This window comes from Ctenopharyngodon idella, chromosome 12, assembly GCF_019924925.1.
Source record: "Ctenopharyngodon idella isolate HZGC_01 chromosome 12, HZGC01, whole genome shotgun sequence".
NCBI lineage: Eukaryota > Metazoa > Chordata > Actinopteri > Cypriniformes > Xenocyprididae > Ctenopharyngodon > Ctenopharyngodon idella.
Genome location: NC_067231.1, coordinates 5,030,831 through 5,047,040, shown reverse-complemented (window position 1 = coordinate 5,047,040; position 16,210 = coordinate 5,030,831). Strand labels below are relative to the sequence as shown.

Here is a 16,210-nt window from a genome sequence, read left to right as displayed (position 1 = left end):
CACAAATCCTCTCCCGTGGCCTCATGGGATAGTAAAGTGTCCTTCGAATCTTGACGGAAGTAGTAGGTCATCCAGGTACATTTTCGAATACTATTCGAGTACTATTTTTACTATTTTCGAATACTGTTTTCGAATACTATGAATTCGGACATGCTACTCTTTTGGCGTACTGTTTTTCGCATACTAAAGCACATGTAATATTTTTAAATGTACAAAATTGCAGCTTTATCATTAGAAAATTGTGCAATTACAAATATTTTTGAATACGTCACATGTGTTTCAATAGATATGACATTAAAGTATAATTTAGTCTACTATAAATGGTTGTCAGTACATTCAGCAGTACACTTTAACCATATTTCAAACACAATGTAAGTAATTATGAAATACATGATGAAAAGTTCTACTCAAAGGGATAGTTCACCCAAAAATGAAAATTATCCCATGATTTACATCCTAGGTGTATATGACGTTCTTTCAGAGTTATATTAAAAATATCCTGGCTCTTCCAAGCTTTATCATGGTAGTAAATGGCACTCACGATTTTGAAGCCCCCAAAAATGCATCCTTCCATCATAGTAATCCATACGTCTGGGTTTTTGTAAGAAAAATATCCATATTTAAAGCTTTATAAACTAAAATAACTAGCTTTTGGCAGAGGACCGTACACATACTGCGCAAGTCAACTTGCGCCACAAGAGTAACCCCTGACGCGATGTATAATGTAAAAGTAACGTAAACTTAGACGCCTCTCGCGGTTAAAAACAAATAGAGCTGTGCAACAAACGCAAGCTCCACTTCTCTTATATCGAAATCCTATGACATTTCTCTTTAAAAGTTCTTGTTTTAGACTTCTAATTTGTGACCACTGTTTTTTTTTGCTCTATCCTCTGCACTTTCATGTTCGTCATTGCATCATGCGTCAGGTCAGAGGTTACTCTTCCACCGTAACTCGATGCGTATGGTCGTCTGCTGGAAGCTAGTTAATTTAGTTTATAAAGTTTTAAATATCGATATTTTTCTTACAAAAATGCATCACTTCTCTTCAGAAGGCCTTTATTTAACCCCCTGGAGCCATATGGATTACTTCTATGATGGATGGATGCACTTTTTTGGGCTTCAAAACCGTGAGCGCCATTCACTACCATTATAAAGCTTGGAAGAGCCAGGATATTTTTAAATATGACTCTGATTGTATTCGTCTGAAAGAAGATAGTAATATACACCTAAGATGGCTTTAGGGTGAGTAAATCATGGCATAATTTTCATTTTTGGGTGAACTAACTCTTTAAGTGGGTCAAAAAACAAATAACATGCAATCAAGCATCCAAAATATTAAATTAAATTTGCGCTTAAGTATATTATTTTAAAGTTATTTCCATAATAAATACCTTTTTTTATGTATGCTAAAGTGTACTTCTTTTTCAGAAGGGAAGAGCCCAATGAAAATTAAAACATCTGTTTGTAAGAACACAACACCATGAAGCACAACAAAACAAAATGTCAGAACACGAATGGATCAATAAATTTGTTAAACAAGACCGTATCATTTATTCCCTTTCCCATTTACAGAGTGACAAAGGATCAAAAGCCAGACAGATCCATATCATTTTCGTTAAATGCGTCACTTTAAGATGTCCTCATAGTGACATCACACGTCATGAAACCAAAGACAAAACTAATCAGTGTGTCCACTCATCATTTTATCAGTCTTTGCCTCATCAGCGTCATCACAGGTGAAAGGTCATGAAATCGAGGGGCCCTGAGTTCTCCACCAAACATGCAAACAAAACCAAACCATCTAGCCTTGAATAAAGTCCAACTAGAACAGAAAACTGGGGTCCGAGTTTAGAGGAAACCTGGCAGGCTGCCTTCATATGTCCAGTTTGATCCCTATCCCAGCGCCTTGTGTCTATCCTCCATCAGAGCACATTTGTCCAGGGTGACCGTCCCGATCTCAAGCTGCAGAAATGGACCTGCTTCACAGCTGGGGGGTGAACCTAGCTGTCCATTTGCAGACAGAGTACCGGGACTATGAGAATCTGTTTCAGTGGGTCTCCTCGGTGGCGGATCTCCACACCACGTTCTTTGTGTTTTTCCCCATTTGGTTTCATCTGCGCAGAGATGTTGCCGTTAAACTCATCTGGGTGGCCGTGGTTGGAGACTGGCTAAACCTCGTCCTGAAGTGGTGAGATGCTCTTTGGTTTGCGCATTCTTAAAAAAAATCACTGAACTAGAAAATATAATGTGACAAGATTATGCTGTTACATAATAAGTTGCATTATCAGAAATATTGACCCATTTTATATTAAAAGTCTTTAACCACTAGTATACACTGACATTTAAATTAAGGATACAGTACATGTCTTTACAATGTACTTATATTACAGCTGTAATTAATCTGTAATTGGACTGTTGACCCTTCCATTACCCCTTAAACCTACCCATACCACCAAACCTGTCCCTAACCTTACCTGTATTACACGTGATATGAAGTGGGAACAGAAAGAATATAAATTACATTTTTTTATATATATATATTATATATATATATATTTTTTTTTTTTTTATATTAATATTAAACATGCATTATGTAAGTTAAATTATTAAATTATGTTCTATGTTATCTTTGTGCTCCTATTCTCCTTCTTCAAATAAATTATTTTCTTTCTTTTTTTTTGATGATGATGATGCAATTTAATATGTTTTTGTGATATATGCATAGGGTGCTTTTCGGTGAGAGGCCGTACTGGTGGGTGAATGAGACTAAGTTTTACGGCCCTATAAAACATCCTGAACTGCAACAGTTCTCCATCACTTGTGAAACTGGACCAGGTATATTACAATATTTATTGCACAGCTATCTGAAATACTTGATTTTGATTGGTCAATCACAGCTTTCTATGGTCAAATAGTTTTGTACTATGACTTAACCATAATCTCATGTTTTTCTCTACAGTCTCTTTCTTCTCACACTTCTCACACAATAAAATGTATTTAAACTCAAATCAGTATTTCATGTCTGTTTATTAATTTATTTTGGTAAGTTATCATTTAATAAGCAGAATAATATAGGGATGCACCGATACCAGTATCGGTATCGGGCCCGATACCAAGCTCATGTACTTGTACTCGTACTCGTAAAAATACCCCCGATACCTCACGTGACGTAACTGACAGAATTTTCCGTGCACAGAGACACCGACGGCGGCAGCAGAAACAATGTCTGCCTCAGAGGTGTGGAAATACTTCAAAATTAATGATGACAACAAACATGTTGCGAACTGCATGCTTTCAATCACAATTCGTTATCGATTAGTGAAGGCGGGATAGGCGGAATCGCGCTGAATGACACAGACCAGAAGCGCTTTCTCTCTCTCGCACGCGCTCTCTCTCTTTCTTGCGCGCGATCCCAGTTCTCTCAGACAGCGCGTGATCAGTTCTCCTCGCGCCTGAATGGTCAAATGCACACATAGTTGTCAAAATGTCCATCGTGTGGAGTATCTCACGTAAATACAGTCGGTTATGGCTTAAGTGGACGTAAACATTTGGGTGAAAACAGGATATGTGTCAGTATCCATGGATTCGGTCTTAAAGGGACCGTAGCCTATATTTGTCGTTAATGTTAATAAAACAAAATATGTTAAATAAATGTATACATGGTAAACAAACCTACTGTACAAGTTTATTTAATTTGTATCTCTATAGTATTTGTTGTATTGTTTGTAATTTGTTTGTAAATTTCTTTTTATATAACAATTATATATATTGGTAATTATGCCCTTTGAAGGTTATTGGACACTGTGAAATTTTTGTTCTTTAAGTTTGTGACAAGCACATAAAAATGATTACTTTTTTCGTTAGAGTAATAATAAAGAAGCTGTCCTACATTCATTAGTCTCACCGTGTTGTGCTTGGAAAACTGCAACATCACCAAAAAAAAGAGAGAGAGAGAGAGAGAGAAATTAATAAATGTATAGGCATCGGTATCAGTATCGGCGAGTACTAGAAAAAAGTATCGGTACTCGTACTCGGTGCTTAAAAAATGGTATCGGTACATCCCTAATATACAATAAATCGGTCAGTATTGCTAAATAAAAGTTTACCATTTTTATTTTGCAATAATAACTGGCTCACTGTATATTATATCCCTTTCTGCTTTATAATTGATTATGCTATGAATGAATTACAGCTCCAAATAACATTATACTGGTAGTAATTTAAGCAAAGTTGCTAATCTCTCATGGATCTGGCTTCTGGTTATCGTACTGTTCCAGTTCAAGGGCCGTCTTTGAATGAAGCCACACATATTACTTACTGGTAATATTACACATATTGCTGGCGAGTATCCATTCATTCTTGACCTGAATTAGTACTCTAGACTAATTAAATTGTCTCATAAATAGCCTGATATTTTATCTAAATGGCTGCTGGTATTTTCCCTAAGCTGGTCTTATCTGGTTTAAGCTGGTTTTAGCAAGTCTGACAAGCTGAAAAGTGCTCAAAACCCTTCTAAAATCAACCAGCCTGAGAAACCAGCAAACCACTTTAGGCTGCTTTCAGCTGGGAAAGTTCCTGAACAGATGTATCTTTGATCAAACAATTGTTTTTCCACACAATCTCTGATTTGATTTTTTTTTCCCTTGCCCTGTGTTCTCCAGTGTTTTGGGTAACACATTACAAGTAACTTCCACCATCAGATTACTATATCAAGTAAATAGTAAAGTAACACATTACTTTTAAATTTGCAACAAAATATCTGTTACTTTTTCAAATAAGTAATGCAGCAGAGGCGTTGTGTAAACAGAAAGGTTATTGTAGTATTGTATCCAATTCAACCGTGCAAATGACTTTAAATAAGCAACACATTCGTTTCATTTTTTGTTCTTATTGCTTAAGTATAAGTGTTGAAGTTCATTCTTCTGCGTCCTATTTCAATCCAAAATAGCAGCACAGCTGAAAGGTTTGTTTGAGCTGCGCCCTCTATTGTACAGGTGTGAATCTGAGGCTTACTCATTTCACTTTTGGTGTGAAAAGGCCTTTATATTTGCCAAAAATATAACTTTTTTTGTTATTAAAAACAAAAAAGCAAACCCTGCCCAGGTGAGGAAAAAGTAAAGTAATCCATTACTTTCCATAAAAAGTAACTAAGTAATGCAGTAAGTTACTTTTTTAAAGAAAGTAACACAATATTGTAATGCCTTAACTTTCCCCAACACTGGTGTTCACCACAATGCTTGTTTGGTTCTCGTTGATCAGGGAGCCCGTCGGGTCATGCCATGGGTTCTTCAGGAGTTGGGTATGTAATGGTTACAGCAGTGCTTTCCATTGTTGCTGAAAGAAAAATGCCTCCTTTAAGTTATAGGTGAGTCTGAGAAAAGTAGATCTGTGCTTAATCATCTCAAGAAAACAACTGTTTTAAGGTCTTAATACCCTTAAAATTATACAGTAAATGTTTGCTTTTAGATTTTTACAGTTGATGCTCTGGATGCTTCTGGGTTTGGTGGAGTTACTGGTGTGCATGTCTAGAGTCTATCTGGCAGCCCATTTCCCACACCAAGTTATCAGCGGAGTTATTTCAGGTACATGTCTTCTTTTTTCGTTAGTTGGTCAATGGCATAGAATGTCCATGATGGAAAAAATTAAAAATGTATTTTTTTTAAATTCTTTAAAATGTGCTCTTTGCATTCATGTTGGTTTAGAAAAACTTGTATACAATTTTAAAGAAAGTAAAAAATGTAATGACTGCAAAAATGTCATGTGGTGTAACCAAGAAATCGTGTGTTTACATCACATATTAATCATTATTTTCAAAAATGTTTTGTAATATTTATTTATTTATTTATTTTAACAAATATCATGAATTAGTAATTCATAAATATTACATTTTTGGGAGTCGCACCACATGACAATTTTCAACATGAACCAGTGTTATTTTAGTATCATTGATATACTATAATTATTTTTTTAATATTTTGAATTAGTTTTTATTTTTGTATTTTCCATTTTAGTTAAAGTTTTAGTAATTTTGTTGTGTATTTTCGTCATTTTTATTTATTTATTTATTTATTTATTAAGCGTCTATATTGTTTTTATTCATTTTGTATTTTAATTTGAGATATTTTACTATATCAAATTAAGAAGAAATGTTGCTTTGGCAACTAACTGAAATAAAATAAGTTTAAGGTTTTTAAAGTTAGTTCATGTTTATTTTATTTCAAGTAACAGTTTATTTATGTTTTAGTTTTCATTTTAGTTATCTATAATAACCCCGGCCTGAATTTTTCGCATAAGGTCACGGGTCAAGGTCACATGACTGCGTATTCGCAGTCATTTGGAAGCTAAAATTTTTCAAATAATAATAAGCAGTGAAACAGTTTTGTTAAAAAATAAATAAATAAAAAATCCCTTAAAAAATAACAATAAAGGATTATGGCAAACTACTCAAATATTTCCAAGAATTTCATCCTATTAATGAGCCTTTTTTTTCTCGTTTATCATGATATTAGAGCAGTTGTACCGCTCATTTTTGGCTTTTTTAAAGGTGCAATATGTAAGATTTTTGCAGTAAAATATCCAAAAACCACTAGGCCAGTGTTATATATTTTGTTCACTTGAGTACTTACAATATTCCAAATGTTTCCGACTATTTGTAAATCGTTAGAAAATCGTGATTTTAACCAAGGCTCCGGGACGTGTGAGGAGTCGCCTGTCAATGGCGTCATACCCGCGTTACCCTCGGTTTCCGGTTTTATTTTGTAGAAACCATGGAAACACCAAAGACGCTTTAATATTTACATGTTTTAATAGGCAAGGGAACAACTGTTTGGTTACATTTATAGACAGAAAACTAATTGTTGTTATATAGCTCAACACGTTTAGAGTAACATCATTTTCAACACTCTCAAATGTATCTAATATAATAAACAGAGCTGCGTTACCTCATACTCATAACCGGAAAAGCGGAAGCGGCGCCGGCGACTGTGGCATAATAAAAGTTCCGCTGCTCGTGAGGTGTGTGTTGCGCAATCGCTCCAGCTGCCTCGTTCAGCTCCCACAACACTCGGTCCTGCTCTGCTTCATACTACAGTAACAATTAATAATACAGTTAATAATCGCATCCATGAACATGATTTCTTCCTGAGTCCTATCCCGATTGTTTCCACCGGCTGTGATGTGAAGTCCCACATGTCCCAAGATTCCACGCTCAAACTTGCCGTCATCAAGCTACGCCTTTGTTTTGAATAGGCCTCTAGCGACCTCTAGCAGACAGAAATCCTACATACTGCACCTTTAACTTTATGTCAGAGAGATTAAAAACATTCTTATCATACAAGAGGTGTATTCAAGTCATTATACTGTATGTACGAATTACGTTTTTAATGCATTTCTGAATAAATTAATAGATCCTGGAAAAAATGAGCATCTCTAAATTCATTTTACAGTGCATCAGCATTTTATGTTGCTTCCAGATGCTCTGACAGCTGTTGGTCTTTTATTTCCAGGTATAATTGTAGCAGAAACATTCTCCAGAGTGCAGTGGATCTACAACGCAAGTCTGAGAAAGTACTTCAGTGTCACGCTGTTCCTGCTCTTCTTCGCGGTGGGCTTCTATGTGCTTCTGAAAGCTCTGGGTGTGGATCTGCTCTGGACATTGGCAAAGGCCCAGAAATGGTGCGTCAATCCAGACTGGGTCCTTATGGACACCACCCCCTTTGCTAGCCTGTTGAGGAACATGGGCACCCTGTTTGGTCTGGGACTTGGTCTTCACTTATCACACTACAATGAAACAAGAAGCAAGAAACACAGCAGCGCCTCTTTCAGGACAGGATGTATTGGTGTATCATTGGTGTTGCTGCAGCTCCTGGATAAGATGACGTTTTCCTTGAGCAACCAGTTACTTTTCTACCTTCTGTCATTCGGCAAATGCGCTGTAGCTTTGGTGCTTCCCACTGCTCTTGTTCCTGGAGCAATATCTTGGATTTCACAAAAAAACAAGCATGAAAAGGAAATGTAGTGCAATATTCGTGCAAAACTTTGGTGAATGGTAAACCATAGAGTTTGACTGATATAGTTTTGCATCGCAACCGATTTTCAAGGCAAATGCAATGGTGGGCATTCTTTACAAAATACCTCAGATGGCATGTACAGGATGGGTGGATACAAAATATCATTTAAACTGTTTTGAACTGTCCTGTGATTTTAGTTTTTTGTATAAAAATGGTTCCATTCTCATCTACACTGATAAGAAATTCAGTATAGGAACTATTTTCACTCAGAAATTGCTAGAAACAATTACAAAGAAATGGCAAGTAACACATTGAATTGATGTGCAATTTTTAAGCAGAGAAACTAAAAATGTTAGGCTATAAAATGTGCTCCAATTTCTTGATTTTTCAGAAACTATTAAGTATGAAACGTTGGTCTGCATTATGAGACATTGAATTGAATTGTTGTCAGAGGAGAACTTTTTAAGATGTTCCTCCTCTCGAATCCTCTCGCATGACTATGATGAATGACTGTAATTATCACTCAGATCTTTCCAAGATTATTTGAGCTTGTTGTTTGCAAGTCTTCATATTCTGGTGCCTCCCTGCATATCTTGTTATCTGTGAATGGGTCTAAAGGAGGCTGGCCCATTGACTAAGTAACTTTCATTCAGATCTTAGGTTCAAAGGTCCCTCAGTCATGCTCTGTACATACAGTATGGCTGTACATTGTTCCTATGACTGCTGTTATAGGGATCATTCATCGTAAAGCGACTTATTGCACCATTCAACTATATCATACTTAGAATACACACACACATTTACAAATGGATATTTTTAATCACTCAAATCGATTAATCGTGATATAAATATATATATATATATATATATATATACAGTCAAACCAAAAATTATTCAGACATTTTTGATATTTTTGATATATATTTTACTAGTGGGTGCAGGATACTAGAGTTCATTTATGTAAGTGAGGATAGCAAAATAAAGTAAATTGTGACATATTATACCCAAAAATTCATCATACAGTGGACTACCAGTAAAATTGATAAAAATTTGGAACCAAAAATTATTCAGACACTTTAACCTGACCATGTGTTATCTGACATAATTAAGATATATATATATATTTTTTTTTTCTGACACAGTTTAACTCAGTTTAACAGTTTAACTCTGAGATCTTGTCATATTTTATTACCATTTTTTTTAAACTATAGTGAATAAACTGTATTAATGAATGAAATGTTCAAGGTGTCTGAATAAATTTTGGTTTGACTATGTGTGTGTATATATATATATATATAAATATATATATTTTTTTTGTGATAAAAAAAATATCCATTTGTAAATGTATGTATATATTAGATGTAATTAATCATGATGAATCAATTTGAAAGCACTAATATATATGCTGTCAAATCGATTAATCATGATTAATCAAATCTAACATAAAAGTTCTATCATTACATTTATATATATATGTGTGTGTGTGTGTGTGTGTGTGTGTGTGTACACATTTATACATACATACATATATATATATATATATATAATATACACGCATATTATGTAAAAACAAACTTTTATGTTAGGTGCGATTAATCATGATTGATCAATTTGACTATACATAGCCGATTTTTTATCATGAAATATACCATTAAATTGTATTATATTATATACTGAATTTAGGTTTTAAGTACCTACATGCAGTACTAAACCAAGGATATCTCTTGGCATCTTTTTATGACTTTTAATTATGGAATACTGTCTCTAGGATAGGACTATAATTATTTTATTTTTATCCATTAATAATGCGATTGCATGCATGCATGTCTTTCAGTTTACTTACAGACTACTTTAACCGCACATGATGTTGCATAATGAAAGAATAAATGTTTACAGTGTGGAGAGACGTTGTTTGTTTCTGTTTTACTTGAGCATTTAAAACTTATCACCAAAGCCTCTGTTAATTTTTTCCAGATCCAGTAGGCACAGTGGCTTCCTATGTTAGTGAAAAGAAACAAATTAATTCCTTAAATTTGGTTTTAGTTCTTTTAGAAAGTTTTTCTTTAGATTGTGTTTGGTTTGTTAAAAATGTTTGTTATAATAAAATGTTTCATTTTTCTGAAAAACATCCATATTGATTAATTTTCTTCCTGAGGACTTCTTTTAAATATTAACTTTCTTTGCCTACTTTTCTCTAACCTCTTTTACAGACGTTTAAATTTTGTTCTTTTGTGGGGTTTGTGATGGGCGTAGTAGGCCAAAGTGCAGAACATTTTGTTTATGCGTTTGGTGGCCTGGAGAATCTGTGGCCCGTTACATCACAGACTGCACAAACATCCTTATCAATGTTTTTCACTCCTCACTGAAGGTTACAGGTTGAACGTGTGCCACACAGCACTGTTCTGTCCCGGACAATGCTATTTGATCATTGGCTGTAAAAAAAAGTATATTTGACACAAAAATATGTATTCACACTCAGGTCATGCTTAAAGGGTTAGTTCACCCAAAAATAAAAATTCTGTCATTTACTCACCCTCATGTCATTGCAAACCCATAATACTTAATCGCTCGATTCATAAAGATTAGTTTTATGATCTCTTTATGAACGTTTTGAAGTGACAAAGTGGAAGTTGTGACAGAAATCTCTCAGATTGCATTTAAAATATCTTCATTTGTGTTTCGAATATGACTTCATTTCTTCTGTTAGATGGTGAAATGTACTTCCATGCACCCTTGTGGAAAGAAGTAGACTTTAGCATACTTTTAAAAAGAGTACTTATGGAAATAATATACTTAAGTGTGAACTGAATGTAATGTTTGCGGACACTTAATTGCATGTTATTTTGCGATTAAATGAAAATGTATTATAGGTTAAATTCATATTAAATGCAGAAAATTTAACTTACGAATGCTTTTTTACCCTCTATTGTCTTTGAAATATGGTTAAAGTGTATGCCTACTGCTGAGACATTTAATAGTAAATATACTTTAATAACATTTTTATTAAAACTTGTATGTCTTGTATTTAAATCAGTTTTTGTAATTGCACATTTGTAATGAAATTGCAGTTTAGAACAGTCCCCATATTTGGACTTAGGCCCCGTCCAAATATCAACACTTGCGATTTTGGCCACTTGAGAGCACTTGCACACGAAAGGAAGTAAGTGCCCAAGACTGTCCCTGGTCTAAAAAATGCCAAAGCGCAGTACATTTAATGCACACAAAATACCACTTCGAGGTCTTTGAGGCTAAGCGTTCAGGAACTTGCATGCCTAGATTTCACGTCATGTCTTTCCAGTGTAAGTTAAAATAATTCGATGTTACATATTTGGTTGTAAAATGTTAAGTGTTGCAGGTAAATGTAACACTTAACATTTTACAATACAAATGTTTCCTTAGGTAAATGGAAACCCTACTTAGAGGTTGTTCCACATTATTAAGCAAGTCACAGTTCTCATGCAATATGGGGAGAAAGAAAGATCTTTCTGAAGATGAAAAGCATGAAATGGTGCAATGTTGTGCAAAAGGCACAAAAACAACTAATATTGTGTGAAAACTGAATGCAGATTATTGAACTATCATAAGATTTGTGAGTGATTTAGAGCACAGCAGAACTCGGTCAGATAAAGGCTTATTAAGGAAAGTTTCTGTTAAACAGGTTAATTGTATTAAAAGGGCAGCTATAAAAAAGCCAGTGTTGAGCAGCAAACAGGTATTTGAAGCTGCTGGTGTCTCTGGAGTCTTGAGAACCTCTCCATGCAGGCTGGCAGCTGTGTGTAAAATTGCATTTTAACCACCCTTAACCAAACCTCACAAAGAGAAACATTTACAGTGGGTGTAGAAATACTTTTTTAAACAGTTTTATTGCTGTGGTGTTTTTTGCAGCATGGGATAGTGCATAGTGCATTGTATTTCAGAAGGCACTATCCTTCTTTTTATACCATAGCTGAAAATGGCCAAATATAAACTCCACATATCTTGATGAAGTCATTTTGACACCCTCAGAGACCCCAAAGGGACCTTCCATCTCACTTCCCAATATTCCAGCCCAAATCATCACCCGCCAGCTCCCTGCTGACGTCACAGTCTTGTTGGAACGTGGTGGCCATTCACCAACCATCCAGAAATCCATCCATCTAGAGACCATCCATTGTAGTACGGCATTCGTCAGTGAATAAAACTATTTAAAAATGAGTCTTCATTTATTTCTACACCCACTGCAAATGTTTCTCTTTGTGAGGTTTGGTTAGAGGTGGCTGAAATGCAACTTTACGCACAACTGCCAGCCTGCATGTAGAGCTTCTTGAGGCACCAGCAGCATCAAATACCTGTTTGCTGCTCAACACTTGCTTTTTTATAGCTGCTCTTTTAATACAATTATTTTTTTTTGACAGGAACTTTCCTTAATAAGCCTTTATCTGACCGAGTTCTGCTGTGCTCTAAATCACTCACAAATCTTATGATAATTCGATAATCTGCATTCAGTTTTCACACAATATTAGTTGTTTTCATGCCTTTTGCACAACATTGCACCATTTCATTCTTTTCATCTTCAGAAAGATCTTTCTTCCTCCCCATATTGCATGAGAACTGTGACTTGCTTAATAATGTGGAACAACCTCTAAGTAGGGTTTCCATTTAACTAAGTAGACCTGGCAAATTATTTTTGTCTGAGATTGATACCAGTTACCTAAAAAGACATGGATAAATAAACAAACAAACACTTTCTTAGAAAAACTAAAATCTGTATGTTTATTGTACTGAAATCCTACTGATATGTCACTAGCATAATAATTTGGAACACAGTGCATATGAATTTTGGAAAAGGTTTGAAAATGGTTTGTCCCACTGAGTAAACAAAAATCTCCCACTTGAACACTTTGGCCAAACTCCGGAAAAATGTCATCTAAGTAGACAAGTGGTCAAGTGCAAAAACTGCAAGTGTGGGTTTGGACAGGCCCATATAGTCATGAATGAGTTTTCACTTTTAGTACACGTAAGTGGCCTTTTATTTCATAACTATTTTATTATATACTGCAAGTACAGTTTCTTAAAAATATACATTTAAGGTTTGAAGTACACTACATGTGCACATTCATTACAATTAAGCACACTTCTTTTTCACAGCAGCAAGTACTGTAGTAGTTCCTAATGGGTCAGAAGCTTTCAATCTTCAAAACGTTTCAAAATGCAAAAGCACCAAAATTATGATCTGTGAACATGATCTTTTTGCACTTGACCACTTGTCTACTTAGATGACATTTTTCCGGAGTTTGGCCAAAGTGTTCAAGTGGGAGATTTTTGTTTACTCAGTGGGACAAACCATTTTCAAACCTTTTCCAAAATTCATATGCACTGTGTTCCAAATTATTATGCTAGTGACATATCAGTAGGATTTCAGTACAATAAACATACAGATTTTAGTTTTTCTAAGAAAGTGTTTGTTTGTTTATTTATCCATGTCTTTTTAGATAACTGGTATCAATCTCAGACAAAAATAATTTGCCAGGTCTACTTAGTTAAATGGAAACCCTACTGAGAGGTTGTTCCACATTATTAAGCAAGTCACAGTTCTCATGCAATATGGGGAGGAAGAAAGATCTTTCCGAAGATGAAAAGAATGAAATGGTGCAATGTTGTGCAAAAGGCATGAAAACAACTAATATTGTGTGAAAACTGAATGCAGATTATCGAATTATCATAAGACTTGTGACTGATTTAGAGCACAGCAGAACTCGGTCAGATAAAGGCTTATTAAGGAAAGTTCCTGTCAAAAAAAAAATTTGTATTAAAAGAGCAGTTATAAAAAAGCCAGTGTTAAGCAGCAAACAGGTATTTGATGCTGCTGGTGCCTCAAGAAGCTCTCCATGCAGGCTGGCAGTTGTGCGTAAAGTTGCATTTCAGCCACCTCTAACCAAACCTCACAAAGAGAAACATTTGCAGTGGGTGTAGAAATAAATGAAGACTCATTTTTAAATAGTTTTATTCACTGACGAATGCCGTACTACAATGGATGGTCTCTGGATGGATGGATTTCTGGATGGTTGGTGAATGGCCACCACGTTCCAACAAGACTGTGACGTCAGCAGGGAGCTGGTGGGTGATGATTTGGGCTGGAATATTGGGAAGTGAGATGGAAGGTCCCTTTGGGGTCTCTGAGGGTGTCAAAATGACTTCATCAAGATATGTGGAGTGTATAACTGGCCATTTTCAGCTATGGTATGAAAAGAAGGATAATGCCTTCTGAAATACAATGCACTATGCACTATCCCATGCTGCAAAAAACACCACAGCAATAAAACTGTTTAAAAACATATTTCTACACCCACTGTAAATGTTTCTCTTTGTGAGGTTTGGTTAAGGGTGGTTAAAATGCAATTTTACACACAGCTGCCAGCAGGCATGGAGAGGTTCTCAAGACTCCAGAGACACCAGCAGCTTCAAATACCTGTTTGCTGCTCAACACTGGCTTGTTTATAGCTGCCCTTTTAATACAATTAACCTGTTTAACAGAAACTTTCCTTTTTGTGAATTTGTTTACTTTAAATGTGTGACATCACAATTTTTACAAATTCGCATGTTTGTAGTTTACACAGAGATGATTATGTATCGTTGTCAATAACTTGCACTTTGAATCCCGTTTTCAAAGGTTTGAGCATTCAGGTCTATAAACGCATAAAACGCACAAAAAGTATTCCGTTTTTAGGTGAAAACGTTGTCGTGTAAACAACCCCCCAAAAAAACTATACAGATTGCTACTTTCCTCAAGAACACTCATTAATGTGCTGAAGAGGACTTTAGTTTTTAGTGAATAACAACCTAAATCTGGGTCTGTTCCTCACACAAAGCTATTGTTTGACTTCAGTTGACTAGGAATATAGTGCACAAGTCAGATTCACAAAATTTATGATATTTTTATGTTGGTTTTGTGTCCTTAAAAGCTTCAGTCCCCATTCATTGTAAAAGAACACCCAGCATATTCTTCTAAATGTCTTCTTTTGCATTCCTTAGAGGAATGAAAGTCATACAAGTTTGGAACAATATGAAGGTTAGTATATGATGACGGAATTTTAAAATGTTGCAAGAAATCACGATACGCTAGCACTATAATCATATGATATTTTCCTTTCACCCAAGTAATCATTCTCTCCTTATCTTTTTTTATCGCTGTTGTACAGTCCTGAGTGGGTCTCTTCCTCTTTGTACGCAGTGATAAACAAGATTTGGCCAATGGACTCCTGCTTGTACAATGATACAAAGAGTCAGTTAAAAAAAGATTAATGACTACTTGACCTGTTTTCCGGTTCATTGCATGAATGATCTATAATAAACTAGCAAAGGCCTTTTCACACACACACATACTCGAACAGACTTACAGGTCCATTTGGCCTAAATCGAGGGGTCACCTTTGTTGGCTGACGTAGTTGCTGAAAGATGGCACAATCCTGCTGCATAAGAAGAGTTGAGCAACAGTTGTCCATGCGTAACAGTGAACGCTTGTGCTAACAGGCCTGCTGTGCTTGCAGGAGCACAGGCTGGTCAATGGGCAAAAGGTGAGCCTATGATTTATTCTGTCTCTTCTTCTTGGATTAAATATAAAACTATACTTATTTAAGACAATAAATTGCATGTTTTGTGAATGTATGATCATTTATTAGCATCAAGGCCCCAAAACATATTTGGACAATTATACAAATAGATTTGCATTATATAACAAAATAAAAGCAAGCACAATTTTAATGCAAAATATTTTACAAAATGTTAAAGGGTTAGTTCACCCAAAAATGAAAATAATGTCATTTATTACTCACCCTCATGGCGTTCCACACCTGTAAGACCTTCGTTCATCTTTGGAACACAAATTAAGATATTTTTGTTGAAATCTGATGGCTCAGTGAGGCCTGCATAGCCAGCAATGACATTTCCTCTCTCAAGATCCATTAATGTTGTCACAAACTTGTTACAAATGTACTAAAAACATATTTAAATCGGTTCATGTGAGTACAGTGGTTCAATATTAATATTATAAAGCGACGAGAATATTTTTGGTGCGCCAAAAAAACAAAATAACGACTTATATAGTGATGGCCGATTTCGAAACACTGCTTCAGGAAGCTTCGGAGCGTTATGAATCTTTTGTGTCGAATCATGATTCGGATTGCGTGTCAAACCGCCAAACTGCTAAAATCACGTGTCTTTGG

General features: G+C 35.3%; 1 protein-coding gene across 1 annotated transcript; it reads left to right on the top strand.

Annotated features, from left to right (window-relative positions):
- The first annotated feature begins 1,623 nt into the window (after positions 1–1,623).
- Positions 1,624–9,915, top strand: g6pc1a.1 (glucose-6-phosphatase catalytic subunit 1a, tandem duplicate 1). Its single transcript, XM_051914690.1, has 5 exons — positions 1,624–2,188; positions 2,726–2,835; positions 5,260–5,365; positions 5,467–5,582; positions 7,506–9,915. Exons 1-5 carry the CDS (start codon positions 1,971–1,973, stop codon positions 8,015–8,017), a joined length of 1,062 nt encoding a protein of 353 aa, XP_051770650.1. The 5' UTR covers positions 1,624–1,970; the 3' UTR covers positions 8,018–9,915.
- Positions 9,916–16,210: the final 6,295 nt, after the last annotated feature.